We start from the raw sequence: 27,813 nt of genomic DNA, 5'->3' as shown, positions 1-27,813 counted from the left end.
GAACTGGGGGCGGAAGTGCAGCGCGGTCAGGGACGACGGCGCGTCTTAGCCCGACCAGGCCGAGCCGGCTGGCGGCGACGGGGACGCGGCGGCCTCGGCTGAACTGGGGACCGTTCCCGGGCGGCCCCGGCAGCGGAGGGCCGTCCGCGGAGATAAGTGAGTCGTGAGGCGCAGAGACTCCGGAACCGGCTCTTTCGCCCGCGCGCGCCTCCCCGGACTGCAGCTCCCGGCAGGCCCCGCGCCGCCTCGGGCCCGCGCGCCGGTCTCTCTGCCGCGCTGCATTCTGGGGCCGGTGGTTTTCCAGGGCCCGTGGGCGGGGCCCCGCGCTCCGCGGAGCGGGTCTCCGGGCGGGGGTCCCGGCGGGGGCGGGGGCGGGGGGTCTCCGGGCGGGGGTCCCGGCGGGGGCGGGGGCGGGGGGTCTCCGGGCGGGGGTCCGGGTCGAGCGGGGGGCGGGGGTCCCGGCGGGGGCGGGGGCGGGGAATCTCCCAGCGGGGCGGGGATCCGGGGGTCCTGCCGAGCGGGGTGGAGGGGCCGTCAGTGTTGGGGTGAGCGGTCCGCCGGCCCCGGTGCCCAGGGCGCGCCAGGCCCGGGATCCGACCTGCGGACGCTCTGCTGCAGGTAAGCGAATTGCTGCCCGCAGAGCGCGTGGGGCCGTGCACGCCTCGCCTCGAGCGGGAAGGAGCCGCTTCGGGCCGGAGAGCTCGGCAGGGCCCACCTGCAGGTTCTTCCTGTCCCCAGACTCCTCACCTTAGGGTGTCACAGGCGTGCCCTGCTCCTGCGCGGCGGGACTGCCCGACTGGTGGCGTGGCCCGGGACTCGGGAGAGGCTGCCCACAGGCTTGTCCCTATCTGTGCCATAGGGCTTCCTGGGGACAGTGGCCTGTCGCAGCGCCGCGGGCTGGCCTCCCGACCTGCGGTGGCTGAGGCTCCCAGACGTCCGGAGGAGATTTGGTCTCCCGCACTCACACAGCCCCTGTGCCCGCCAGCCTCTGGGCCCTCCTGCGAACAGGCCAGCATGCCCAAGATAGCCCTGAGGGGTGTGACCGTGGACTTCCCTTTCCAGCCGTACCCGTGCCAGGAGGAGTACATGAGCAGGGTCCTGGAGTGTCTGCAGAAGGTACGGCGGCCGACGGCGCGCGCGTGCCCTGGGACGGGTCCTCACGGGACCACCGGCCGCCCTCCGCTCCCTCCTGCTGAGCCCCGTGGGGTCACAGGCCTCCTTCCGGACACAGGACGGGTCACAAATGGCGCCGGTGTTCTAGGGGAGATGACAGACAAGTAGAACAGCTCTTGCGCTGAAGGAGAGTTGGGGGCCGTAGGCCGGGAGCACCTTGAGGTCTCTCTGAGGAGGTGGCGTTTGAGCTGAGGCCGAGTGTGGGGGGCAGCCAGCGTTTGAGGGTCCGGAAGTAGTGTTTGCACGTGGAGGGCTAGCCGGTGCCTAATCCTCCTTTTGGAAGGTCTGTAAAGCTCAGGAATGTGCCGGAAGGCAGGAGTGCAGGTAGCTGTCCGTGGCTTCCTTAGCGTGTCGTCTCGTGCCCTGACGGAGCTCCCAGCGCCCGCGGGCTGACTCTGCAGCGGCTCCCGGCTGCTGTGTGCGCGCAGACTGGACTCCTGCCGGGAGGAGCCCGGGGCCCGTTCCCGGGAGCCGGCAGCACAGTCTGGCCGCTTCGCCCTGTGTCTCCCCGGGCTTGTTGCTCAGGCTCCCGCGTGAGGTGTACGTAGGTCATCAGGTTCCGCTCGGCAGAACTTTGTGTCCAAAGTTACAGAACAGCACCGTGTCGGCAGCCGCCTAACGGGTCAGCGCGCCGTACGTTAGGCTGAGAAACACTGCTGAGTCTCGAGTAATGCCGTGCACATCGTTTGCTAACCGGTGCGGAATTAGCCCGTCGCCGCTGGCTTTCGGGGGACAGTGGACGCGTGTCACGTTGCCGGCCGTTCCGCAGGCCTTTTGCCGCGTCGGGTGGGCTCAGCCTGAGCAGAGCGGTCCCGCTGTCGGGCTGCCGGCCTGGTCTCGGCGGACCGTGCAGTCTGCAGTGCTGCTCCCTGCTTCCCCGTGACCTCGTTGACCCCATTCAGAAAGTCAACGGCATCCTGGAGAGCCCCACCGGCACGGGGAAGACGCTGTGCCTGCTCTGCAGCGTGCTGGCCTGGCGGGAGCACCTCCGCGACGCCGTTTCGGCCCGCAGGATTGCTGAGAGGGCGCCCGGGGAGATCTTCCTTGATCACACCTTGTCGTCCTGGGGGGCTGCCGCTTCAGATGGGGACACCCCAGGTGAGGCTCCCTTCAGCCCCTCTGGGTCTGCGCAGAGAGGCAGCAGAGGAATAGAGAGGGCTGGTGAGGCCCTGGTGCGGAGCTCCGCGAGGGGCGTCGTAGCCGCGACATTCTCCCTCAGCGGGGGCTGTGAGCCTGGGGGCGGAGCCCTGTGGCCAAACTAGAGCTCCGCAGAAAGCCCCTGAGCTCGCTCCCCGCACCGGGCTGAGTGAGCCGAGTGCCCCCGGGTCCACGGCACACCAGAGTGTCGTCCCGTGGTGCCCTGACCCGCGCTGCTTCCTTGTGTCCGGGCAGCTTGCTACGCGGACCTCCCGAAGATCGTTTACGCTTCCAGGACCCACTCGCAGCTCACTCAGGCCATCGGCGAGCTTCGGCACACGTCCTACCGGTGGGTCAGGCGCCGCTCGCCCCTGCCTCTGACTTATGGGGGGCTGGCCTTGACGAGCTGGTGTGATGGTGGCGTTCTGCCTGGAGTCCCCTCTGGACCGCAGAGCCCCCGCGCTCCGCTGCAGCCCGCTGCACTGCGTGAGGTCAGGCTGTCTGTGCCGCCCGCGCTGCGGAGAAAGCCCTCCCTTCTGGTGCACCGACCTCGGCTTAGCGCCCCGAGCCCCTGGAAGGCGATGTGGTGTCACCTGTGGGTGTGGGTCCCCGTGCGGGCGTGTGAGGGGACAGGAGGCGCTGCCTCGTCCTGGAGCCCGGCGGAGCTGTAGGAGTCCTGGGGTCCTGCGCCCGCCTCCTGTATGGGGGGCACGGAGTCAGCGGGGCCTCCTCCTATCTGCCTGTTTCCCCCACCCCGTCTCCTGGCTCAGGCTGGGCCATGCAGTGGAGAAAGTGCCTCCCAAGCCTGGGGCCCGCTGTGGCTTGGCCCCTCCCTCTGGCTACCTGGTGCAGGTGTGAGCCCCGTCTCCCCGCACGGCCATGTTCGTGCTGCTAGATGGCACCGGGGTTCTTGCTCCCTGGTCCTCGAACTCCATCATCTGTCTTCCGTCAGGCCCAGGGTATGCGTGCTGGGCTCCCGGGAGCAGCTGTGCATCCACCCCGAGGTGAAGAAGCAGGAGAGCAGCCACATGCAGGTGGGTTTTGGGGGCGCGTGCCGTTCTCTCTGGTTCTTTCAGAGCCCTTGCCTCTGCCCCCTGGGGAGGGCCCGGTGAAGAGCTGGTGGGGGCTGGAGCAGGGCACAGTCCCCGCATGCCAGGCAGCACCGCCGGTGGCGTGTCCCCTGGCTGGCCCAGCACTCTGCCCTTCCTTGACCCTTGTGCTAGCTGGGGCCGCCCCACACCCGCACCGCCCCACACCCGCACCCTTTATGTCCCAGATTCATCTGTGCCGAAAGAAGGTAGCAAGTCGCTCCTGTCACTTCTACAACAACGTAGAAGGTAAGGGGTCCGGGGAAGCCGCTCCAGGGGCCAGGTGGGCTTAGAGCGTGGCCTGCCTCCTAGGCCTTGTGGCCTGCTGGCTCTCCGCTTTGGGGCTCCAGACTGGCCCCATTGGTTCAGCGAGGTGAGGGGGTGAGGCGGGGTGGTGCTGGTTACCGTCTCTGGACCGTGGACCCGTGCTGGATCGTGTACAGGAAGGCCAGGGCAGGGAAGGCTGCCGTCTCCGAGGGGCCTGCTGGCCAGGCTAGCCTCGCCGCTGTCTGGGAGCGTGGATTTCAGGGATTCTCCGTCCTGAGAGGTGGGGCTCTGCGGGCCTAAACTGTCTGTGCCAACAGCGGGGTTGATGCTGAGCAGCTCCTCCCCGCCGGGAGTCTGGGATTTGGGCCCCCGCCAGCCAGGGGTGCCCACATGACCGGCCCCAGCAGACGCCCTGGGTGCCGGGCCTCTGGCGAGCTTCCCGGGAGACAGCATTTCACACGTGGTCTCAGCTCGTTCCGGGGCAGATAGCCGGGAGGGGGTTCTGGACGCTGTGCCTGGTCTCCCGGACCCCTCCGTAGGCTTTTCCTTTTACTGATTTGCCGTGTGTCCTTGGGGTGCGATGGGGCACAGCATGGGTGTGGGTCTCCCTGAGTCCGGGCAGTCTGCCAGCCTCTGGTGCTGTGGGAGGACCGCCTCCCCTGGAGGTGGCTGAAGTGACTGGCCCGGGGTTGTGACGACAGCTGGCCCTGGCGTAGCTTGATGTGTGTGGCCACCGGTGCCCAGGGCCCTTGATTCCTGCTGCACACCTTCCTTCGGCCCAGAGCGGAGGGCTGGCTCCCCTTGCCCCCACGTCTGTCAGGTCTTACTTTTCCGTCGCGCGGCTGCCCCCGCGTCTGAAGGTCCGCTGGAACCAGAAGCCCCGTGGGGCGCTTCTCTGGGCTGTGGTCTCTACATCTCCTAGCGCAGCCCGGCTCTATGGCTCAGGCGTTGTGCTTTGGTGGGGTCGGGGTTCCCTCTTCCTTGCCTCAGGGCTGGGACTCAGATCCTGGCACAGGAGTGACAGAGGCCCTTGGGCACTTACAGGGCCCTAATGCTGGGGTTTGGGGTGCCCGGCATGCCAGGGCCGTGTCTGCTCTCAGCAAGCTGGGACGCTCACCTCCCAGCAGTAGGCACCCTGTGCCCTGTCCCCGGAGCTCGCCGCTCAGCGCCTTCTTGCTGGCTGTGTTGTTTGGTCCGGTGGCACCGGGAACCCTCGGCACAGCAGTGACGAGTGCGTAGGAAGCACCGGGGACTGGCCTGGCCCGCAGTGACCCTGCACGAGAGCAGCCGCCCACCGCTGTGGCCTGGTGGTGGCTCGTGCCCCCCTCCGGGAGGCTGCTGGCTGAGTGGCTCTGCTTTGCTGTGTTTGTGTGAGGCTTGTGGGTGTCAGGAAGCCTCCAAGGCGTTTCCCCCCGGCTTTGTCCTCCTTCTGTCCCCTGCTCTCCCTGCTCTCCTGGCCCGGTCCCGCTGACTCACAGGCCTTCGGGCCGCACCTGTGGTGCTCAGTGGAGTCCTGTCTTTCTGCCCCATTGCGGCTGCCTCTGTCCACATTCTCGGCAAAGGGGTGGGTTGCTGGTACCCTGTTCACCGCGGCCCGAGCCTTTGAGCAACGCTTGGTGGGAACTGCTCCATCCCCTTAAAGCAGCTCTCTGTGGCTCAGCTCTGTGCTCTCCAGCCCTCACCTGCAGTGCAGTTCCCCGCATCACCCCACACAGGCACAGCCCCACCCCCGCGCCGCCCCACCCCTGCGCCGCCGCCCCACTCCAGCACTGCCCTGCTCTTGGACTATTGTCACCTGTACTGTGCTCCTGCAGCATCTCTTACCTTATCCGGTGGGTGATGGAACAGGGGTGGGGGGAGGGTCAGGAGTCCGGAGGAGAGGCGGGAACTGAGGGGCACTTCCGGCTCACAGTGGAGGTGGAGGCAGTGCCGGAGCAGGTGTGTGGCCTCCTGGGCTGCAGCCCCTGCCCCTACCGCGCCCCGTGCATGGCAAAGTGAGGGCCCTGTCGCAGCTGGCTCCAGGCTTCGTTGGTCATGCCCAGGCCCCCAGCCTTCCTGCTCTGTTGGCGCTCCTCCTGCGCGTCTTTACTGCATCTTAGCCTCCTCTGCCCCCTGCCGTGGGATGTGCGGGGCCACCGCTCATGCTGGCCACAACGCCAGCAGCTGCGCACCCCTTGGGCGAGTGAGCCGACTCCAGAAGGGGTCTGAGAGGAAGGGAAAGGTGCGGAGCTCGGTTCTCCTTGGCTTCTGTCTGGGGGAGCAGGCGAAGGGCCGTGCTCGCTGCCTGCAGCATCTGCATGCTGGGGTCAGCCTGGCTGCAGCCCCTTCACACGCCTTCCTCTTCAGCCTCCGCTGCCCCTTCCTGTTGCCCCCCCCAAGGCTGCTGCGTTCGGCCGTCCTGCTGCAGAGCCCGCAGACAGGCTCCTCTGTTGCGGCTCTGCCGTTCGGCACACAGCTCTTCTCTCCCTGCTGTCCCTAGGGGGCATTTTGGGTTCGGTCACCACCAAGGTCCCCGCCAAGATGTGTTCTAGCCTCTGCAGTGAAGGGCGGGGCCCAGGACCTGCCACAGTGGGGCCAAGAGCCAGGAGCCGGTTTCCACAGGAGGCTGTCCTGGGCCTCTGGACTGTGTGTTCGAGGAGAGCGAGCCCTGGGCCTCCCAGCCTGGGTGTGGGCTCCTGAGGGGCTGGGTGAAGGCAGCTCTTCAGGGGGTTCTTGGGGGCCCTTCTTAGCTCCTTTCTGGCCCAGGCCACCGGTGCAGCTGGCAGGGAGTCGTGCTTCTCTTGGGCAGCCATCACGGGTCTGTGAGGCATCAAGTGGGTTCTGCTTCGGGGCCTCCCACCTCCTTCCGGCCTGCCTGAGATCTGTCTTCCTGCACTGTTGGCCTTTGCGGGGAGGCGAAGAGAGAAAGCTAATTGTGGCCAGACCGAAGCCTAATTATAGGACAGATGCTTCCAGGCACAGCCTCGAGGGCGTCTAGAGACTGGCTGAGGGGCTGCACATCCCCCTTTGTCCCCTGGGGTCCCCTGTCCTGTTACTGCTCGGTCTCAGGCCAGCAGCTCCCTCTCGAGGTAGAGAGCTGGGCCCCCGGAGGGTTACTTCAGGTCTGGGGCCCTTCCAAGGTCACTCACAGTCTCAGACCAGGAATTCTCTGGTGAGTCCCTAGGTGGTTGGGTGCCCTAGTCCTGCCTGGAGGAAGGGTCACTGCCTGGGTGGTTCCTCTGGGGTCTGCGGGGACTCATTGGGCCCGAGGACGTGTCTTTGTTCTTGCCTGTGTCCTCAGAGAAGAGCCTGGAGCAGGAGCTAGCTACCACCATCCTGGACATTGAGGACCTGGTCAGAAGTGGGAATAAGCATAGGTAAGACCCCTGCAGCCAGACAGCAGCCGCCCGTCTGTCCTTCTGGAACAGGTTCTGCCATGACAAGGCCGGGCCCGTCACTTCCTCTGCTTTGCTCCCTTGACTAATCGTAAAATTAATGGTGGTTTGGTGTGAAAATAGTGGTTTTGAATACCGGGGCAGCAGGGAAGCTGTCCCTGCTGCCAAGGTGACCACAGCGCTGCCGGGCAGCCCCGGCTTCCTGACGGACTTGCTTCGGCTTCCAGCGGCCAGTGGGCACGGCGCCAGCCTTCTCCACTCGTCTGGTTTCCACAGAACCCGCGTGCTTTTCCGATCTTTGTGTCGAGATCTAATCGCTTCAGGGCGTCGGGTTGTGCAAAGACAGGACTGGGCGTTTTCTTTCTGATTGCCGTGTTCTCTACCCAGGAATAGGATTGCGGTTTTTTGTTTATGTTGATTCTTTAACAGGTGATCCGCTGCCGTGGTTGAAAACTGGTGGCGTGAACCATCACGCAGGGAGCCCTTCTGCAGCCCCCAGGCCCCGGCTCCCGTCTGAGCCCCCGGGGCTCCTTCCTCTTGCTTGCCTGTCGGGGGGCGCGGCGTGCAGCCTGGCCGCCGCCCAGCGGGAGCCCCTCCGAGGGCCTGGACCTCCCCCGTGGCTCCAGCATGTGCCTCCCTCCCCTCCGCAGCCTGTGCCCGTACTACCTGTCTCGGAACCTGAAGCAGCAAGCCGACATCATCTTCATGCCATACAACTACTTGTTGGACGCCAAGGTGAGGTCTTGGCCCCTGCGGCTGACGATTGCTGGTATCGGGTGACGTCCCTGGGCTCATGCGGGACTGCGGAGCCTCAGTGGTTCAGTGTCTGAGAGCTGCAGAGCTGCAGGCGCGTGTGCGAGGCCTCCGTCTGCCTCCCTGCCCTGGGGACAACTGTCGCCAGCATGGGGCTGGGGGCGCCCTTCCGAGCTCTCTGGGAGTGGGCGGGCTGATGGAGTGAGGCAGCCCGGTGGCTGCATCCGAGGCCAGTCCCTGGCCTTGTCCTGGCGCCTCGGCTTGTCTCTTCCCAGGTGGGCCCGGTGAGGTAGCCCTGAGCGTGTGGTCCGGGCCTCCCTTGCAGCCATCTCTTGAGATGCCCGTGTCCACCCATCCTTGCACACCCCCCGTCCTTGAATGCGGGCCTCACGCCCCATGTGTGCGGCGGCTTGGCCTTCGTGTTGCCGCGGCAGGGTGGACGACACGCCGCCCGGGGCCTTACTGGTCCAGCACGACCGTGGTGTGGGCAGTTAGCCAGCGCGGGCGGTGCGGGTGCTCAGCGGCAGGAGTGGAGAGGAGCAGAGCCCGGGGCTGGGGTCGGCGCCCTAGGGCAGGGATGTCTCCGAGGAAGGGCAGCCTTTAGAGGCCATGAAGAGAGCAGGAGAAAGCAGAGCGTGGGCACGGTGAGGGCGGCTCTAAAGCAGTCCGGACCCTGCGCAGAGCGTGGGGCGCACTGGTGCCTGGCCGGCCCCACCCCAGCATGGTGCCCTGGGCCTGACGAGGCGATCATCTGGCGGACCTGGAATGGCCGAGGGCGGAAGGGAGCGAGGCAGCCACGACGGAGGCTGGAGGTGGGGGCTGCAGGACGGGCTGCAGTGCACAGACCAAGCTGCTGGCCACGGTCGCACGGCAGTGCCACCGAGACACGCCCCCACGGGTGGCAGTTGGTTTTCAGAAAGCTTGCTTAGGTATTTTCAGCGGGAAAAGGTAAGGTTTGGGACTTTTTTCTCTAAAAATTGGCGCTGGAATCGGATGTCTGTTTGGAAGAGAATGAATTTCAGCAGTTCTCTGACGCTGCACAACCCGGATGGAAGAGCCGGCCGCACAGAGCTCCTCTAGGACAGAGCCGGGAGGTGGGCCTGGTCTCGCTCACACAGACCACGCGCCGGCCCCAGAGAACTCCACGTTGGAGTCGCCACGATCGGAAGCCTTGACTTCTAAGAGGAGGGGAAAATTAAGAAAATGGCAGCGAGTCACCAAGGGAGAGTTTTCCTGGTACTGTGGACTGCGCCCGATTCTGGGTGGCGTCTCTGTCACTCGACCGGCCATCCCCGAGGAAGGTAGCTGCGGCGGCCAAGTCAGCCCGTGCGTGGAGAGTGTGCAGCACTGCTGGTCTGGAGAAAATGCAGGTTCAAGCCACAGGGGGATGGCCTTGTGCTCCCACCAGAGTGTCCGGAAGGAGGCCGGTGACCAGTGTCCACCGAGGACGCAGGGCCATGCTGGGCTCCTCTGCTCGCCATGTGAGGTGGGGTGCCGCTCCAACAGCACACCCGAGGGGAGCAGCCAGGGCCAGAGCCTTGCTATCTGTGGTCCACACCAAGAACAGCCCCGTCCATCGGCAGCAGGTGTCCCCAAAACAGCGCCACGAGCCGTGAGGAGGGCTGAGCTGTGGCCACACATCAGCGACACACGTGGGTCTCCGTGCACACTGCCCACGGGCCGTCGGACGAGCCCTGCTGCCTGACTCTGTTTCCAGGACAGCCCAGGAAAGGCAGAGCTGATCCCCGCTCACAAGGATGGTCAGAGCCCTCGGGCAGGGGGAGGTGAGCAGGTCTGCTCTCCTCGTGCTGACGGCGCGGTGCTTGCCTTTGTCCAGACCCACCTGCACACGTGAAACGGACACTGTATTTTTAGGAGAATTGGACGTCAAAAGCAGCTGAAGTAAAGAAATACTGGCGTTGACCCCACCCAGGTCCACCGCAAGTCAGCGCCAGCCCGAGCCCTGCGTGGGCCTCCTGCCTCCCGTGGCTGTGTGGCTGCAGTCTGTGGGGTCACACGCCCGGTCCCTCGTGCTGCGTGTCGCCAGAAGGGACACCTGACGTCCAGCTCAGTGGGTGGGGAGACCCAGGCGCGCGTGGCCTGAGGGGCGTCCCCTGCCGGCCCCAGCCTGGCATCCTTCTCTTGCTGCAGAGTCGCCGAGCCCACGGCATTGACCTGAAGGGGACGGTTGTGATTTTTGATGAAGCTCACAATGTGGTGAGTGCCCAGTGGCCTTTCCGCCGCCTCCCCCGCGTCCCTGCAGAGAGTGCAGACCTTTCTGCCCAAGGTCTGGGCAGGGTGTGCTGGCCGGCCCTGTGGCCCGTCCCATCCCGAACTCACAGCCCCTGCTTGGTTCTCTTTGTCCCTCGGTGGCCGCCGAACCTGACGCTTGCCCACTGGTGACCACAGCCGGTCCCTCCCTGTTCCCTCTGCCCTTCCGCCGCATTGCTGTGGTCTCTGCTCAGGGCCCTGTGTTTCCAGGAACGGCTGCTCTTGAGCAGGACAGAGGAGGGAGGCCACTTGTGTGCTCTGGAGCCTAGTGTCCCGGGACGGCAGCAGCCGCCCTCAGGCCTCCACGTGGTTCCAGGCACTTGTTATCATGGGGGATGGTACCATGGGTCTAGTGGGCCGGGTCTGACTTAGGAGAAAAGCCAGAAATTTCTTTATTTTTTAAGGTTTATTTTTTCTAGTAATCTCTACAGCCAGCTTGGGGCTCAAACTCATGACCCCAAGATCAGAGTTGCGTGCTTTTCTGATGGACCCAGCCAGGCGCCCCCAGAAATTTCTGTTCTAAATGTGTGGTGGGATGGGGCTTCCAGTAGCCTGTACCCCTACCCCACCAGGGCTTCCTGGGTCCCCGAGTCCCTGCCCCCGTGTGGCCGTAGCCTGATGGACGTGTCTGGACTCCCAGGAGAAGATGTGCGAGGAGACGGCGTCCTTTGACCTGACCCCGCATGATTTGGCTTCAGGACTGGATGTCCTAGACCAGCTTCTGGAGGAGCAGACCAAGGCAGCCCAGCAGGGCGAGCTCCACGCGGAGTTCGGCACGGCTGCCGACCCAGGTGAGCTCGCAGGTGGGGACGGAGAGACGGGCCGCAAGGTGCTCTCGAGGGTCCTGGAGGCCTGAGTCTTCCCAGGGCCCGCCCTTCAGGTCATTGTTTGGAGACAGTATGGACTTCTTTCCGAGTTTCCTTGGGGCCTCACAGACCAGGAAGTAGGTGCCACCCAGCCAATCCAACATTTTCTGTACTTTCCCAGTCGGGATAGACTGTATACAAATGAAAAGTAGGGGCACCCGGGCGGCTCTGTCAGTTAAGCAGCTGCCTTCAGCTCAGGCCATGCTGCCAGGATGCTGGGGTCGAGCCCTGCGTCGGGCTCCCTGCTCAGTGTGGACTTGGCCCCTGCGTCGGCGCCCACTCTGATCACCCCGTGAAGTGATGACTGCCAGATTTCTCTGCTGTGAAGTTACTTCTTCCATTTGTAATTCCTAAGCAGCCTGTGGCATCCGTGGGCACTTCCTCCCTGAATTAATGATGGCTGTGGCGTTCGCACAGGGATGGGCTTCACGTCTGGATGCCTCTTGCTCCTGGAGCCCGGGAACCCGCTGCTGCCCTGTGCAGCACGGGGTGGCCCACCCGCCTGCAGTGGCGCAGCGCCCGCGCCCGCTCGCTCCCCAGCCTCCTCGGTGTCTCCGTCCTTCCTGTGCTAGTGAGGATTCCTTGTCGTCTCATTTGTCGGTTCGCTCCTGAAGCTTCCGCAGTCTTCCGGAGAGCAGATGCCCACCGTGAGGAAGGAAAGCTTGCTTCCCCGAGCTGCGTGTTGGAGCCTTCCTGGCCTGAGGCTGAGTGCCGGCCAGAAGACGGTGCTGCGGTGTCCTTGGTTGCACCTCCGTGGCCCCCCGGTGCAACCGTGTGGTCATCTTAGGGTCATTTCTTACTCCGTGCTGCTTCTTGTTGACTTTATTAGTTGGGTTGCCCTGGGGTGTCTGACACGGGACCGTGGTTCTGGAAGTCAAGACACCTGAGGGACGTGTCTTGCTGGGTTCTGGTTTGTGCTTGCTGGGCTCTGTTTCCCCCCAGAAGGAGCGGACACGAGCACATTTAGTTTACTCCTCTCTGCTGCACACGGAGCCGTGCTGTCCCTTGTACGTGCGCTTGCACTTGGCTGTGTTCATTCCTCATGCGTCCTGCAGAGCCCCCCCTCCGTACAGAAGCTCCCTCTCCTCAGCTGCCGCCTCCCTGCAGCGGGGGTCCTGGGTCCGTCTGTGGGACACTGGGTTGTTGCCAGCATTCCGTGATGACCAGCAGGGCTCCCCTAGTGACCTGGGGGCGAACACAACCCCGGGTGCATGCTGGGGCTCGGGGCTGGGGGCAGCCGGAAGCGCGCCGCTGTGCGGCTGAAGCCGGCCTGTGTGGTGGCTGCGGGGCCTGGCCAGCAGGGTGCGACCTTGGCCTTTGCACACGTGCCAGTCTCCCAGATGGAAACGGCTCTCAGTGCGGTTTTGATGTGCTTTTCTCTCAGAAGTGAAATGGAACGTTTTTTCCAGTTGTTTGAGGAATGCGTATTTTGGCTTGGAAGTGGTGGTCCTACCGGGTGTGATGTCCCCGGAAACCCCAGGGCACTAGCCACCCTCTGCAGCCGTGCCGGTCGGAGTTTCTCGCACCTCGCCTGTTCTTGATGCCCTCCACGGTGGGCGGGAGGGTCGGTGAAGCCTTCTGTGGGGTGTGCCTTAGTTGGGAGGTGTCTGCTTTTCTCCTGGGTGTGCTGGGGTCGGGGAGAGCACACGGACGGCACGTTCTCACAGCCTCTACGGCAGGGATTTCTGGTGGGTCTGATGAGGGGTTTGTATCCAAAATATATTCAGAAACTCTTACCACTCGAGGAGAAGACAACCCAGTCAGAAAGAGGCAAAAGTCAGGAAGAGACGCTGCTTCAGAGTAGACGTCCCCGTGGTCCGCGCGCAGAGGCACGAGGCGGGCCCGAGATGGCCCCGCACCGCCGGCGGGCGGCAGGGCCACGCCGAGGGGCCCCCGTGGCGGCAGATCGAGGACGGCGTGGCTTCTCCTGAGGCCTCTCGTCACAGGCCAGGCCGAGGGGTGGCGTGTCTTCCCGTTGGGAGGCGTGCTGGGTCTGGTTCTTGCCGTGTCTGCGGGAATGTCGTCGGGCTCCGTGCTGGGGGAAGGCGAGACGGTGATGCGCCAACCGTGTCCCGCCGTTTACTGGGAGGGACGGGTTTATGAAGACGCTCTTCGCCGCAGCTGTTGCTCTGTGGCACCGTTGTCACAGGAAAGGCTGGGTGGATGCAGGACATTCTTCCGGTGTTCAGGTTTGGGAGTTTGGATTTAATCCTGACTTGTGATCTATCCCTTGTTCCTCTCAGGAGGAGAGTAGTTCTTAATGTCGTCGGTGTACTTGCGTTTAAACCCAGACGGTGGTGTCCGTCCTCCGTAAGCCTCGTCATCGCTGAACGCAGGGGTCTCTTCTTTAGCGTTCCCGTGGCCCCACCAGGCGCTGAAGGGGGCCGGGGGCTGCCCACTCCCTCCCCGCGCTTCCTGTCCCACCCTGGCCGTCAGCCACATTTCCAGGGAGCCCCGTCTCGTCTCCTGGGGGGTGTTCTCTCGAGAACCCACCATGTGGGCACAGGGATCCTTGTTTGTTGCTGGCTCAGTCGTTGTCCTGGGTCTCCGGTGGACCGGGCCAGGCAGTGTGTCCCCACACGTGAGCGTGCCCACGGCGTGTCCCTGCACTCGCACTGCTGCTGCTGGCCCCCGTGCGGGCTGTGCGGATCTCAGAGCCTCGTGCGCTTGTCCGTGGGTGTCTCTGTGCCACGCCCACTTGGAGGAACAGGCAGGAACCCAGCCCGATTCCTGCTCTTTGGGGCCCAGGGGGTGGAAGTAGCCGGTGACCATGTGTTTGCTGCTCCCCCAGGGCTGCGCCTGGAGCTGCAAGACATCGCAAAGCTCAAGAGTGAGTGCCGCCCCTCCCCCACAGCTGGCGGGGCGGGGGGCGCACCTGACGCCACAGCTGGGGGGGTGCACCTGATGGACACCTCGCCCCACAGCGATCTTGCTTCGCCTGGAGGGGGCCCTCGATGCTGTTGAGCTGCCTGGGAACCACAGCGGTGTCACCAAGCCGGGGAGGTAAAAGACAGTGGGCGCGCGGGCCCTCCTTGGGGCCCACCTGCCCCGCCCCCACGCCTAGGAGGTCCGGGTGGGTCTCCGCGGCCCGTGAGGGGCTGCTGTCTGTGCGCTAGGTTGTCTTGGGAGTCTCGGGGGTGCTGTGTACATGGGCGTGGCTACTGGCCCGGCCACCCCCCGCCCCCACCCCGCCAGCCACCCCCCCCCCCCCCCCCCCCGTGCAGCCTCCGTGGTCCGGGAGGGCTCTGACCAGGGCACAGGGCGGTTGGGTGTGTCTCCCGAAGGTAGACAAGGGATCATGTCCTGGGGTTGGTGGTAGCTCTGATCCGGGCTCGGGTTCTAGAGGCACGGAATGTTCTAGAATGTGCTGGAGCACTGCTGCCTGCCTCCTTCCTAGGCCCGTCTGCTGCGCTGTGCTCAGAGCCTCGCAGGGCTCCCACTTGTTTCACAGATGAGCCAGGCTCCCCGGCCAGCGCCGCCCACGCCACCGAGGCCCAGACGGCAGGACTTGCTGTCTCCCAGAGCTGCCCTTGGGGGCTTGCCTTTTCCTCCGCACTCAGGGCTCCCGAGGGCACAGGCCTCCCTCACCTCTGGGTCTGGCCGGGAGAGGGCTCCGCTCGGGCGTCCGAGGGAAGGGGACTTCAGAGGCCTCTGGCTGTCAGCAGCTCCTGAGCCTAGCCCGGGGCCCTGCCTGAGCCTCTCGCCTCCACAGCTACATCTTCGAGCTGTTTGCCGAGGCCCAGATAACGCTTCAGACTAAAGGCTGCATCCTCGACTCCCTGGACCAGATCATCCAGCACTTGGCAGGACGTGAGTCCCAGCCTGCCCTGCAGCTGCCCCTGTGTCGGCTCCCACACCGGGCCTTGTCCTAGGGCCGTGGCCTGCCACAGAAGGTCACCTCGGAGCTCCTTTCCTGACTGCGATGTCCGGGCATCAGTGCCGCTGGACGGGCGTGTTGTATAAAGCACAGCCCAGCGTGTCTGTTTCCTGGTCGGCCCCTCCAAAGAGAGAGCGGTGAGGGACGTGGCGGCCAGTGGGCCACGGGTCCCGCCAGCCTCTCTCCTCACCGTCCCCTCCCCCTCCTGTTTCCACCCTGAGGCCGAGGCCGCACCGCGGGCCCCTTTCTGCTGGGCGGGTCTTGTTGTCATCTCTGACCAGCCTTGCTGTCCTCCAGCCCTGGGGGTGGCCTGGCAGTCCCAGCCCTGCCTGACCACAGAGCCTCTTTTTCTCATCCCACTGACCCCCCGAGGGCGCGGCCCACACCAACAGGGGGTTGAGGCTGAGCTTGCTCGTGGGTCCTGAAGGGGGGGGGGGTGTCTGGCTCCCCTGGTGGGGGTGGGGGATGGCCAGCGGCTGCTCCCACAGGTGCGGGGCCGTGGACCAGCACAGCGGGCCTGCAGAAGCTCTCGGACATCATCCAGGTAGGAGCGGCCTTGCGGCAAAGATGCAGCGTCTTTTTCCTGACGGGGGTTCAGGGCTGCTTTCTCATCCTGTAGCTGTTACTGATTCAGTCTTGGCGGGGCAAGACCTAGGCTTCGAATCGACGGCCTCTGACGCGTGTTTCCTCTGGCCCTGAAGGCACACTGCTGGGCCCTGAGGGAGAGGCCATGCTTGGCTGTTCTGGTCAGTCCTGTCCAGGATAGGTGCTCCGGGGCAGGTGGGACGAGGGCCTGGCGGAGTCCCCTGGTTTTCACATCAGCTCAGTGTCTGCTCCCCTGCCGTCTGCCCTCACTTTCTGTCAAGTTACTTCTTCTGTTTTTTCTTTTTTAATATTTTATTTACTTACTTGAGAGAGAAGGAGCAGGGGGAGGGGCAGAGGGAGAAGCAGACCCCCCCCAGCAGGGAGCCAGAGCCGGGGCTCAGTCCTGGGGCTCTAAGATCATTATCTGAGCCGAAGGCAGACGCTTAACCAACGAGGCCACCCAGGCGCTCCTCCTCAAGTTATTTCTTGACCAGCTTTTCAGAGGAAAGTCAGAGCATGAGCCAGTTAGAGAACGAAAGGGCATAGGCTCTGTCCGCCCAACCCCATATCTGGGCCCTGGTCCCGCCCACGCAGAGACGCGTTCAGACTTCGGGGGTGAGTGCGTTGGGCAGTGCCTGTGAACCCAGGCGGGGCCCACGGGCCTGGCGCTCCGAGTTGGCAGGCGTGATCAGCACGCCCTCTGCCGTCCACTTCGGGGTGGGGAGCGGCCCCCAGGGCTCGCTGAGCCCCTTTTGCCACGTGCAAACCGTCTCTTTCCCTGGCCGGGCAACCAGTAGGGACAGGACACACCTCGGGGTCTGTGGATATGGCTGCTTCCTGCCTCCCAGTGTTCTGACCTGTGTCTAGCCGTCCTCGGGCCCAGCTGAGCCATTTCCTTGGTTCAAGTGGACAAGCCAGGCCCTGTGTCTCTCGGTTGGGTGGCTGCCAGCCCGGCTGAGGGCCCTCTCTCGCCTTGCTAGGCCTTTTGGAAGAGAACTTTTTGGTGGCCAGAGGTCCGCAGTGAAACCACAACACAGGAGGCCCTGTGCTGTGTGGTGCGAGGGACTGCCAGCCAGGCACTTGTGCCCATGCTGTAGGGCCTGGCCGGGGAGGCCCCAGCTCCCAGGGTGCCCCCTTGCTGTGCGAGGGCCCAGAGGGAGGGCGGGCCCCGGGTCCAGGCACGGCCTCGTTTATGGCAGCCACCCTGTGTCTGTACGGCCTGATGTTGGAGATCAGGAGGGGCCGTCAGGAGGGGGCGACCCCACAGCCCAGGGGGTGTGTCCCGCAGACCTGCCGAACCCCTGCCGGTGCTGTGATTGAGCGCCGGGGCTCCGTGCCCTCGAGTGTGATGAGGGCTGGCCCTGTCCCCCAGGTGCCCGGCTTTGTCTTGCCGTCCTCCCGGCACTTCTGTGAGGGGACAGCAGGCACTCCAGACTGCTGCTGCCCGGAGCCACGGCCCTTTGTGACTGTCAGGTCTCTGGGCCCCCCGTGCCCCATCTGCAGCTCCTGGCCGTTAGGCCCCTGGCCCTCCCTGCCCAGAGCTCCAGTTTGCGCGCTGGGGCCGAGCACCCCTGACCCTGTGCGTTAGGCCTTGCCTTTGGCAGCTGCTCTCAGCAGGCCTGGCGGATGGTTCAGTGTCCGTGGCCACCTGGTGCTGCCTGTGGGCCTGCGTCTCACTCTGCCGTGTCCCCTCCTGCCGGGGAGAGTCCCCACAGCCGGCTTTGGGGCAAGGTGGGTGCCTTGGGCCAGCCCGGGACCTCAGGGGGTCAGCGGGCTGTGGTGAATGCGCAAGGGGCTGCCAGGCTGAAGCCTTGCGTGTCCCCACATTCACGTCGCAAGGGAGCCCGAGAACAGGCGTTTGCGGCCGACGCAGGCTGGAGGCTGTGGGACGGACAGGACTGGCGCCGCAGGATGGCGTGGGACCCACTTCCCCGCTGAGCCGGCTCCGACAGGAAGCCAGTGGTCCTCAGGCCCCTGGCACGGCCCCATCGTGGCCCGGGCATCAGGCAGGATGGGGCACCCCTTCCTGATTTTTTTGTTGGTCACCGAGGCTGCTGTCTGACTTGGTTTTCTTCTTAGTTCTGAAAGTCTGTCACCTGCTCCTGTGGGGATTCTAAGCGAGCACGATGGTGTCTGCAGCCTGCGGCGCCCGTGCCTGCTCCCCAGGCGGCGTGTCCCCAGGCGGCGTGTCCCCAGGCGGCGTGTCCCCAGCAGCGGCGTGTTCTCAGCTCGCTGCCCCGGGCGAGGGCGTGGCTCCTGTTACTTGAGTTCGGGGTCACTTTTACCCTTTCACTTCTGGAGTGAACTAGGTCCTTCCCCTGGCCCCCCGACGGCCCCGCGCCTGCACCCCATGAGAGCATGTGGACCGGCTGCCGAGGAGGGCGCCTGCAGGGATGGGGGAGCGGACAGGCGCCCCAGGAGGGTGCGGGCCGCTCAGGGCTGGGGCAGGGGGTTACCGCGCCCTGAGCGTCCATCTCCTTTGTGTGGGGACCACTTGGCAGGAGTGGTGGCCTCCGCTGTGTCCTGCTGACATTGTCCCCCACACCCGCTTTCCAGATTGTGTTCACTGCAGACCCCGCTGAGGGCGTGCCCGGTTCCGTGGTGGGGCCTGGGGTCTCTCAGTCCTACAAGGTAGGGGCTGCCTCCCGGGCAGGGGGCTCTGGGTGGGGTTCTCAGTCCTACAGGTGGGGGCTGCCCCCAGGACGTGGGATTCCTGGGCTGGGTCTCAGGGTCCCTGTCCATTCTGTCCCTCCAGGTACATATCCACCCTGATGTCGGGCACCAGAGGAAGGCTCAGCGGTCAGACGCCTGGAACAGCACAGCAGCCAGAAAACAAGGTATGGTGCCCCTTGCGGGGGGAGGAAGGAACCCACTCCCCACTCTGCTTCAGCGCAGCCGAGGTCTCGCTGCGGGTCTCCAGGCCCCTGCCCTGAGTGCACCTGCTCCGAGTGACCTTCCAGCTCATGCCTTGCCAGGGCCCTTGGAGAAAGACTTCAGTGCGGGCCGATGGCCCAGAGCCTGTCTGGACTCACCTGCCGGGAGGCTGCCGAGCTGGGCTGCGGTCAGTCCCCCGCACGCGGGGCCTGCCCGCAGGGGGCCTGGGCACGTTCTCGTCACCCCGGGTGTGCTGCTTGAGTGTCATCCCACCCAGCAGGCCCGGGAGGGGCGGATTCGGGCCCCACGATCGTGTCTGCTGGCCCCCCAGGTTCCTGCGGTGCCGGTTCTCTTGGCCCCCCTGGGAGGTCAGGCCTCACCCCACATCATGCTCTCTCATGTTGTTGGTCGTACTGGCTTCTGCATGTCCTCGAGCTGGGGCTGCTGTGACACAGGAGGGTGGGGTCTGTGCCAGACATCCTGTGGCTTTTGGTGTAGCTGGTCTTTCGGCCAGGGTGTCTGTCCCCATGGCTTCCAGCCCTGGCGAGTGTCCTGGCCACCCCAGGCAGAGTTCAGCACCCATTGCAACTTGGGAGATTTTTGGTTTTGTTTTTTTAAAGATTTTATTTATTTATTTGACAGAGATCACAAGCAGGCAGAGAGGCAGGAAGAGAGAGGAGGAAGCAGGCTCCCCACGAGCACAGAGCCCGATGCGGGGCTCGATCCCAGGACCCTGGGATCATGACCTGAGCCAGAGGCAGAGGCTTAACCCACGGAGCCACCCAGGCGCCCCGCAACTTGGTGTTTTGAGTGGGGCTTGCAGAGTACATGCTGGGCAGTGGGTCCTAAGGCCGGCTGTGCCTCCTGTCCTTGCCACTCATCAGTGGTGGCCCTGCCCGCCTGTGTTCCAGGCCTAACCCCCGGCCCCACCCACACACCCCTTCCCGACCTGCCGGCCGCAGTCCCTCTTGGAGCCGTGCCCTTGCACAGGAAAAGCAGGGCTGGGAACATGGACAAGGCCAGCGCCAACCAGGGAGGCTCACAGTGTGACCTTGGCGGGTCACCTGGCCTTTCAGAGCAGGAAGTAGCTTCCGTGAGAGCCGGGGAGGCCAGCGCACCCCTCGCTCATTAGTTGTGAGGTCACAGGAAGCGGTTCATGCCAGCACCCGCGGCCTCTCTCTACATCTGAGTTCTCTCCATGGAACTTAGACATGGGCAGGGTGTGTAGGTACCAAGGCCAAGTGGGGTGTGGCGTCCCGTGTTCTGGGCAGCTCAGAGAACATGTAAGTTCTCAGAAATAGCCGCTCCCTGGGCTGGGCGTTTTTAGGAAGTTGGCTCCTTGCTGGCCTTACTGAGAAGCTAGGATGTGCGTGAGTGTGGACGGGCCGGCCCTGTCCCCGGGCCTTGCACAGAGAAGGGCCGGCTCCCGGCCCCCACAGCCTTCCCTGTCACAGGGCTGATCCCGACCCGAAGGTGGAAAAGGCTTTTCTGGCCCCAGAAAGTGGTTTGCTTTACTGGACGTGTTCCTGCTGCCCCGTGAGCTAGCCTGGACTTTAGGCCCCTGTTTGAGGTCGTTCTGCTCATGCTCTTGTGATGCCCTAAGCTTCCAGAACCTGCTGGGAGCCAGTAGGAGACAGGCCCCCAGCGAATGTGGATGGTGACGCCACTGCTGGCACCTGCCTCCGGGCGAACGTGGGCTCCTGCTGCCTCTTTGGCGAGCGGAGTTTGGGTTCTGCTTTCTTCTCGTGTCCTTCGGCCAGTGGCCTATGATGGCAGCCACCGGCCTGTCCTTTGTGCCCCCAGCCACGTGTCCATCTCTGTGCAGGTCTGGGTTGGGGGCGGCTGTCCTTTCTAGAGGTGACGCCAGTGTCTGCCCCTGGGTGCCCACTCTGGATCTGCTTCCACTCCCACGACGCCTGGGGCTCTCAGCTCAAGGCTCAGGCAGGGCCCCCCTTGTTCAGACCTGTGTGTGCGGGCTGGCGGGCCCAGCGTGGCCAGCCCAGCCTCCTGCTCTTCCCACAGGGAAGGTTCTGAGCTACTGGTGCTTCAGCCCCGGCCACAGCATGCAAGAGCTGGTCCGCCAGGGCGTCCGCTCCGTCATCCTCACCAGCGGCACGCTGGCCCCCGTGTCCTCCTTGGCTCTGGAGATGCAGATGTAAGGGTTGCCCCAGGCCCTGTGGGGGTGGGGGTCCCAAGGCCGGCCTCGGCTTGAGGATCCTGGGGCTCAGGACCTCACAGGGGCCTCCCCGCTGCTCCCAGCCCTTTCCCCGTGTGCCTGGAGAACCCCCACGTCATCAGCAAACAGCAGATCTGGGTGGGGATTGTCCCCAAAGGCCCCGACGGAGCCCAGCTGAGTTCTGCCTTTGACAAACGGTAGGGGGCCTGGTGGACGAGGAGGTGGGCAGGCTGCGGGCCAGTCGCCAGGGCCCCTGTGACCGTGGGCTCCTGGCTTTTGTGCAGGTTTTCAGATGTGTGCTTGTCCTCCCTGGGTAAGGCGCTAGGTGAGTGCCCGTGGGGAGCCTGAGCCCCGTCTTGGCTTCCACCGCATTCTGGGGTGCCTGGGGCCCCTGCCATGCCTGCTCTCCGTGTTGGGAGCCACGGGCAGCCCCTGCGGACACCGCTCCGGCTGAGCAGAGCCACGGCCTTTCCAGGCAACATCGCCCGCGTCGTGCCCCACGGGCTCCTGGTCTTCTTTCCGTCCTACCCCGTCATGGAGAAGAGCCTGGAGTTCTGGCGGGTGCGCCCCCCTTCTGTGTGTCCTGCGGCGGGAGGGGAGCCCCAAGCAGCCACGGGTCTGGCCGGGCTGGGGCACGTGCGCTGCTCTGCGGTGCGACAGGCGCGACGGGCGCCCCTTTCCCCATCTCTTCGCACAGGCCCATGACTTCGCCAGGAAGCTGGAGGCCCTGAAGCCTGTGTTTGTGGAGCCAAGGAGCAAAGGTGGCTTCTCCGAGGTCTGCGCAATCGGGGCTCCACGGCCCTTCGCGGCGACCCTGGGCTGGCCGCTGTCCCTGACCAGCGGCTCTGGCGAGCGCTAGGCTCGCATGGACCTGACCTGTCTCCTCTCAGGAAGTTTGGGCCTGGGGGTGATGACCGCAGGCCCTTGTGTCTGAGGGGCCGACCCTGAAGCAAGGCTCCCCCTTCCCTTGCCCCTAGCCCTGGGCCCCCCATGCTTTCTGGGAAGCACTGAGCAGGCCCTGGGTGAGCCTGGGAGCCTGTGCCGCGAGGAAGCGGCTGGACCCCCGCTGGCCCACCTCCCAGCTGGACAGCCTTTCATCTCGGGGTGGGACCTGGGGTCTCGCTCCCGCAAACCAAAGGAGCTGACGAGTCTCTTCGTCCAGGTGGTGGGCGCCTACTACAAACAAGTCGCTGCTCCTGGGTCCAGCGGGGCCTCTTTCCTGGCCGTGTGCCGGGGGAAGGTGAGGCTGCCAAGGGTCTGGGTCCCACACTCACCCGCCCGTTGGGTGCCTGTGTCGGGGGTGGGGGGGAAGCTCGCCATGCGGGACCTGGCGGCTGCGACATGGTGAGATGGGCCAGTCTGACCCTCTCCCCGGGCCTCAAGTCCAGCAAGCATGTGTCAGGACGGTGTAGCCCTCTCGTCCCTCGCTGGGCAGTCCCCAAGCAGTGGCTCTTGGCATTGGGAGTGAGTGTCCCTCTCGGGCTGCGGGTGGGGAGGTTGGCAGGGGGTCCCGCGACTGTGAGAGGCCCTGGGGGCTGTGAATCCCACGGAGGGCCTGGCCCAGGGTGGGAGGCTTCGCTCTCCCTGCCCACATGTGGGTGCCTGTGCCTCTGAGGCTCCGGGCATGGGCAGATGAGGGAAGAGTGCCTACTACGCCCCAGGCCAGCGAGGGCTTGGACTTCGCGGACATGAACGGCCGAGGTGTGATCGTCACGGGCCTGCCGTACCCTCCACGCATGGACCCGCGAGTTGTTCTCAAGATGCAGTTCCTAGACGAGCTGAAGAGCCTTGGTGGGCCTGGAGGCCAGGTGAGGGGCCACAGGCTTATGTGGGGGTGGGTAGGCGGGACTGGAGGCCTCGTGACCGAACGCCGCCCCCTCCCCCACGACAGCTCCTCTCGGGGCACGAGTGGTACCGACAGCAGGCGTCCAGGGCTGTGAATCAGGCCATCGGGCGGGTGATCCGGCATCGCCATGACTACGGGGCCATCTTCCTCTGTGACCACAGGTGTGGCTCTCCCCAGCTCGCACAGGACCTCTGCCCTGCAGCCTCATGGCACCCGCCGGGCACTGGTCCTTCCCTCTGCGCGGCTGGGTCTGGGCCTGGCTGGGGGGTGGGGTGGCAGGTGGAGCTCCGGCGCTGACAGCCGCCCCCGGCCAGGTTCACCCAGCCGGACGCCAGAGCCCAGCTGCCTTCCTGGGTGCGTCCCCACGTCAAGGTGTATGACAGTTTTGGCCACATCATTCGGGACGTGGCCCAGTTCTTCCGTGCTGCTCAGAAAACGGTGAGTTCCTAACGCCCAGCTGGCCCTATGCTCGCGCCCTCCCCAGGGGAAGGGTCTGCAGGGACCCCTGACCTCCCCGTGACTGTGCAGATGCCTGTGCCAGCTCCACTGCTTGCTGCCCCAAGTCTGGATGAGGGACAAGGTGCTGTCTCAGTGGCCATGTCGCCTGGCCCCCTCTCCACCAGGAAAGCCAAGAGTCTGGACGTGCATGTCCCCAGCCTGAGGCGGAGACCCCCAGGTGTGTGTGCCTGGCTGACGGGGCGGGGGGGGGGCGGGGGGGGCGGGCCTGGAGGGCCTGGGCTGGTGGCACTTGGGGCCCAATGACCAGAGTGCCTGGCTGAGCCCGAGTGTTGCTGGCGGCCGGCGGGGTGGGGGGGGACCTGACGGGAGGACCTGACTTGAACCACGCCCCCTGCCACGGGCTCTCCTGCTGATGCCTGTGCCCGCACAGGATCGCCAGCCGCGGGGGACGCCGAGAGCAGCCTATGTGTGGAGTACGAGCGGGCGCAGGGCCTCCCGCAGCCGAGGCCTGTGGGACTGCTGGCCGCCCTGGAGCGCAGCGAGCAGCGGGCCGGGGGACCTGCGGACGAGACCTCCCCCGGGGAGGAGGAGGTGCGGGGGCTCCAGAGACGGGCACACCCCCCCAACTCTGCCACCTCCTGGCCATGCACCCCTGCCCTGCTCCCGGCCGTCAGCTGGGGCTTCCCCTATGCGGCCCTGTGGGCTCCTCGGGACTTGACGTGGGCCGGTCGCTGTCCGGCTCCTGCCACCCTTTCTGGGACCCTGAGCCGTCAGGGGACACCGCTGCTCAGCCGGAGCCTTCGCTCTGGCTGGACCTAAAGCTCCCTGCCCCTCCCTGCCTCCTGGGCCCTGGGGTGAGCCCAGCCTCAGCAGGAGGTGGAGCCCCCGCCCCTTGCCGTCCACGCCAGTCCCTGTGCTGGTCCCTCGTAACCCCCGGCGCCTGAGCCTGAGCCCCGCGAGGGGGGCTAGTGGTGCCGACTCAGGAGAGGGCCCTTCTCCCCAGCTGTGGGCCCCTGCAGTGTCCCGGGGGGCTCTGGGGGCTCGGAGGGCGTGGCCGGGACCACAGTATGTCACCCTCAGGCACGAGACCTCTCCGCTGTGTGCGTCCCCTGCACGAAGAGGCCTGCGCAGGAACAGAGAGCAGGAAGGCGGAAGATCAGGGTGGTCGGTGGCCGCCAGGTACAGGAGCCAGCGGCACACATGTGGGACGGGGTGGGGGGCAGGAGCCACAGGCTGCCTGGTCCCCACACCGGTCCTGGGGCGTGTGGCGGGGGGCCTCCTTGCTACCTTCCCGGGGCACAACGAGGCCCCGTGCCCCTGGCTCACCAAGGCCTGCACCGCCCCCGCCTCTGGCTGGAGCGTACAGATGAGCATCTCGCATCTCGCCGGCCTCCTCTCTTCCGGCTGAGCCTGTCCCGGCGACGCCCAGGACCTCCTTCTGCCCCCTGGGCTCAGGCCGCCGGGTCTCCTGCTGCTCCCGGCACCTGGGCGGCTCCATGCCAGGGCCCCACCGCCCAGGCCCCAAGCGTGTCTTTCACTCGGTTTGCCTAGGGAGCGCTTCCGAGCCCCGTGGAGCTGTCAGGAGCAGCCTGTGCCCAGCTGAGTAGCACTGCCCTGTCTGACCTCCTTCACGTGGCCGGGCGCCACGGCGTGTCCCCGAGCTGCGGGGGCTCCCCGTGCTTTTGAGGCCCACACGCTTGTGCTCAGCTTCAGGCCTTGCATTTGCTGTTGCCTTTCCGGGAGAGCGCTTTGGGTGGTTTGGGTGGTGCGCCTGCGTCCAGCACAGAGGTCAGGCCCTGGCCCTCGGCAGGTTTGGTGTGGGGCCTGCAGCCGGGCCAGCTCCCCCGCCATCAGTGCTCACGGGTGGGTGCTGACATGCCCCACCGTGGGGAGGGTCTGCTTCCCAGCCAGCCTCCAAGGAAAGCACTGAAGGGCCGGTGAGTTAGTCCGAGCCGGGAAAGCTCTGGAAAGCCCCATGCACCACTTGCTTTGTCCATGTTCCTTGGCTTCTGGGAAGAACTGGGCAGGGCCGGGAGGGGCACTGCTCCTGTCGGGAAGTGGGCAGGGTGCCAGGAGCCTTGGCATCGGGCCTGGACCCCTCCTTCCTGTTTTCCGGGCTTCCTTGCTGAGGGTCCCACGTCAGGGCCCGAGATGTGCCGCACAGAGGAGGCTCAGGGATGTGTGAAGGCCCCATAGTCACTGAGTACCCCTTTCTGTGAGCTGGCTGCCCCCGAGCTGGGGCCGTCTGTGGCGTAGGCGCAGCGGGGCTTGGCCGAGGAGCGGGAGGCCCTGGCCTGGCGGGGGCAGGTCCACACTTGGCCTCTGCTGCTCCCTGAGGGGCGTGGCTGTGTTCAACAGAAGCCGCCATGATCCCTGGCCTCCCAGCCGGGCGGCGGAACTGGGGCACCCTTCTCAGCCGTCAGTCTTTGTGCTGGTGGCGGCCCCTCGGTGAAGCACCTCAGCCCCCTGATGGGCCGTCTGTGCTCTGTCTGGCAGGAGGGCCCGGCCGCCGGTGCGCAGACGGGCAGAGCCAAGCTGTTCATGGTGGCCATGAAGCAGGCACTGAGCCCGGCCGGCTTCCACACCTTCACCAGGGCCCTGCGGGACTACAAGAGCTCTGATGACCTGGAGGCCTTGCTGGCCTGCCTCAGCCCGCTCCTTGCTGACGACCCCGAGAAGCACAGCCTGCTCCAAGGTGCCCTGGGGGGCAGCACCGCAGCTGTTGCGGGGGGGGGTGGGCACCAGGGTCTGCGGTGGCCCCTGCTCCCTAGAGAAGGTGGGGCCAGGTGGCCCGTGATCCCTGACCCCCCAGCTCAGCACGGTGGAGCCCGCAGGCCCAGACGCCCCTCCCCACACAGGCTTCTACCAGTTCGTGCGGCCGCACCACAAGCAGCGATTTGAGGAGCTGTGCCTCCAGCGGACGGGCCGCGGCTGTAGCTCGCTGCCTGAGCTCAGCCTTCCTCAGAGGCCGGGGGCCCCAGCGGCGCAGACCCCCAGCGGTGAGCCGGGCCCTCAAACCCATCCCCCGAGAGCAGGGCGGGCAGCTGCTCGTGGATCTCCCCCGCCCTGCCCCCGTATGTGCGGCTCAGGCCCAGCCCGTTGCGAGTCTCACAGCCCGCTGGGCCCGGCACCTCTAGAGCCTGGGGGCTCCTGTCCCCATTCAGCGGCTGAATCCTGAGCAGGAACTTTCTCGAGGACAGGGGTCTTGGGGACCTGGCTTGGCCCCCAGGAGGGGACTGTCCAGTCTGAGAGTCACCTGTGTCCTTTCTGGTCTCAGTGTCCACTGGGGGGTGTCTCTGCCGGTCCCCTACCAGCAGTTGGCTCTGGTCTGGTCCCGCTTCTGTGGTCTGAGGACGATCGTGGGTCTCAGTCTTCCCTTGGACAGCCCTGCCTTCTCCCAGGGAAGCACTGCAGACCCTCGGGGACCAGCCGCATGGCTCCTTGTGTGTCTGTGTGCCTTCAGGAGGGAAGGAGTGTGACTCCAGGCTGACCCTGGCTTGGGGTGCAGCGGGGCAGCTGGACCCCGGACAGCACCTGAACCAAGGCAGGCCCCACCTGGTCCCCAGGCCAGCCCCCGCAGGTACCAGGTCCCTGAACCAGAACTGAAGACCCTGGTTGTAGGGGGGCATACTGGTTCTGCAGTGGTTCCCAGAATGCCCGTGGAGCTCTCTGGGCCCCCAGACCCCTGGCGTGGTCTGAGACCTGTTACCTCCTCACCAGGAGACCCCAGCAGCTGTCCAGAGGAGGGGCCTAGAGCCCCCGGGGCAGAGGAGCAAGGCCAGCCTGCTGTGAGCGCCTACTTGGCAGATGTCCGGAAGGCCCTGGGGTCCGCAGGCTGCAGCCAGCTCCTGGCAGCACTGACCACGTACAAACAGGACAGTGACTTTGAGAAGGTGGTGGCTGTGGTGGCCGCACTCACAACGTCCAGGCCTGAGGACTTGCCCCTGTTGCAGAGCAAGTGGCCGCAGAGGGACCTTGGCGGGAGGAGGTGGGGGGAGGGAGGTGGGACGGGGCTGACCCTGACCCCTCCCCATGCAGGGTTTGGCGTGTTCCTCAGACCCCACCACAAGCACCGCTTCCGGCAGACGTGCGCAGAGCTGATGGGCCCGGCTGCCCCGAGCACAGGTGCTGGGGTGCCAGGCCCCCAGGAGGGGAGCCCCAGCGTCCCTCCCAGCCTCGCCCTCAGTGCTTCCAAGCCAGGTAATGGAGCGTCCCCAGCCCCACTCAGCCCGGCAGGCCGAACCGAAGCCCGTCAGTCTGGCTCCTCTGTCCCCAGGCGCCCCTCAGTGCGAGAAGCGTGGGACGGCCCAGAGCAAGATTTCCGCCTTTCTCACGCCCAGCCAGCCCCCCAGCACCCCCCACAGGCCCGCCCCATCCAAGTGCGGTAGGTCTCAGGAGGGGCCTCCGGGAATGCTGGCTGCGGGGGGCGGGGGTGGGGCGGACAAGCCGCGGGCGCTCACGCCGGCCCCCTTGCCGCAGGCCTGGCCTGCCCTGGCTGCGGGGCGGAGGACACGGTCCCCTTCCAGTGCCCCTCCTGCAACTTCCACCGCTGCCGGGCCTGCTGGCGTCAGCTCCTCCAGGTTGGCAGTGGGGCCCTGGGGACACATCCAACAGCTGTCCCCATCCTGGTCGCCCGGGGTGTCGGGGCGCAGTCTGGGTAGCGGGGTCTGGGCAGCACTCCTGTGTCTCCACAGGCTTCTAGAACATGCCCGGCCTGTCACGCCCCCGCCCGGAAGCAGAGCATCACGCAGGTCTTCTGGCCAGAGCCCCAGTGAGTGTGGAGACCCCGGGGCCGGCTGACAGCCCTGTGGACATGGGCCTCTCCACAGGGTGTGCACTCACCTAGATGCCCTGAAGACCCCACCCAGGGCCTGCGACGGGTTGGCTCACCTCCCGGGCCTGTGGGCTGGTGGTGGAGCATCCGGAGCTCCGCCGCTGCGTCCCGAGCCCAGGACAGGAAGCTGGGGGTCTGTGTGCCCCCGCCGCCTCTGCAGGACCAGTGTGTGGGCAGTGGACCTGCTTTTAATTGGATGACCGACTGCCTAATAAAGTCACTGACACTGTATC

The 27,813-nt window shown here is 65.7% G+C and overlaps 1 protein-coding gene across 5 annotated transcripts; it reads left to right on the top strand.

Annotated features, from left to right (window-relative positions):
- Positions 1-50: 50 nt before the first annotated feature.
- Positions 51-27,811, top strand: RTEL1 (regulator of telomere elongation helicase 1). 5 transcript variants are annotated; one of them, XM_032353493.1, is made up of 36 exons: positions 51-156; positions 860-1,116; positions 2,076-2,271; positions 2,566-2,659; positions 3,263-3,344; positions 3,587-3,647; positions 6,946-7,021; positions 7,690-7,774; positions 9,944-10,009; positions 10,704-10,854; positions 13,721-13,759; positions 13,854-13,932; positions 14,642-14,739; positions 15,295-15,350; positions 17,948-18,022; positions 18,147-18,228; positions 20,288-20,420; positions 20,525-20,638; positions 20,726-20,766; positions 20,917-21,002; positions 21,139-21,216; positions 21,604-21,681; positions 22,103-22,249; positions 22,333-22,448; positions 22,602-22,725; positions 22,816-22,963; positions 23,177-23,337; positions 23,827-23,925; positions 25,243-25,441; positions 25,605-25,745; positions 26,210-26,326; positions 26,467-26,700; positions 26,785-26,946; positions 27,023-27,130; positions 27,226-27,326; positions 27,441-27,811. In XM_032353493.1, exons 2-36 carry the CDS (start codon positions 1,015-1,017, stop codon positions 27,519-27,521), a joined length of 3,810 nt encoding a protein of 1,269 aa, XP_032209384.1. In that variant the 5' UTR covers positions 51-156; positions 860-1,014; the 3' UTR covers positions 27,522-27,811. The 5 variants fall into 5 exon arrangements, with proteins under 5 accessions (XP_032209384.1, XP_032209386.1, XP_032209387.1 ...); XM_032353495.1 differs by having other exon boundaries at positions 71-156; positions 1,063-1,116; XM_032353496.1 differs by lacking the exon at positions 51-156 and adding an exon at positions 508-618.
- The last annotated feature ends 2 nt before the right edge of the window (positions 27,812-27,813 follow it).

The sequence above is a fragment of the Mustela erminea genome, chromosome 7 (genome assembly GCF_009829155.1).
Source record: "Mustela erminea isolate mMusErm1 chromosome 7, mMusErm1.Pri, whole genome shotgun sequence".
Lineage (NCBI taxonomy): Eukaryota > Metazoa > Chordata > Mammalia > Carnivora > Mustelidae > Mustela > Mustela erminea.
The sequence above is the reverse complement of the archived record's forward strand: the minus strand, read 5'-3'. Positions and strand labels throughout refer to the sequence as shown.

Coding starts and splice junctions, on each gene's coding strand:
- RTEL1 (XM_032353493.1), top strand. CDS start 1,015: ATGCCCAAGATAGCCCTGAGGGGTGTGACCGTGGACTTCCCTTTCCAG. Junction 23,338..23,826: donor CCTCCCCCGGGGAGGAGGAG/GTGCGGGGGCTC, acceptor TGTCACCCTCAG/GCACGAGACCTCTCCGCTGT. Junction 27,131..27,225: donor GCCCGCCCCATCCAAGTGCG/GTAGGTCTCAGG, acceptor CCCTTGCCGCAG/GCCTGGCCTGCCCTGGCTGC.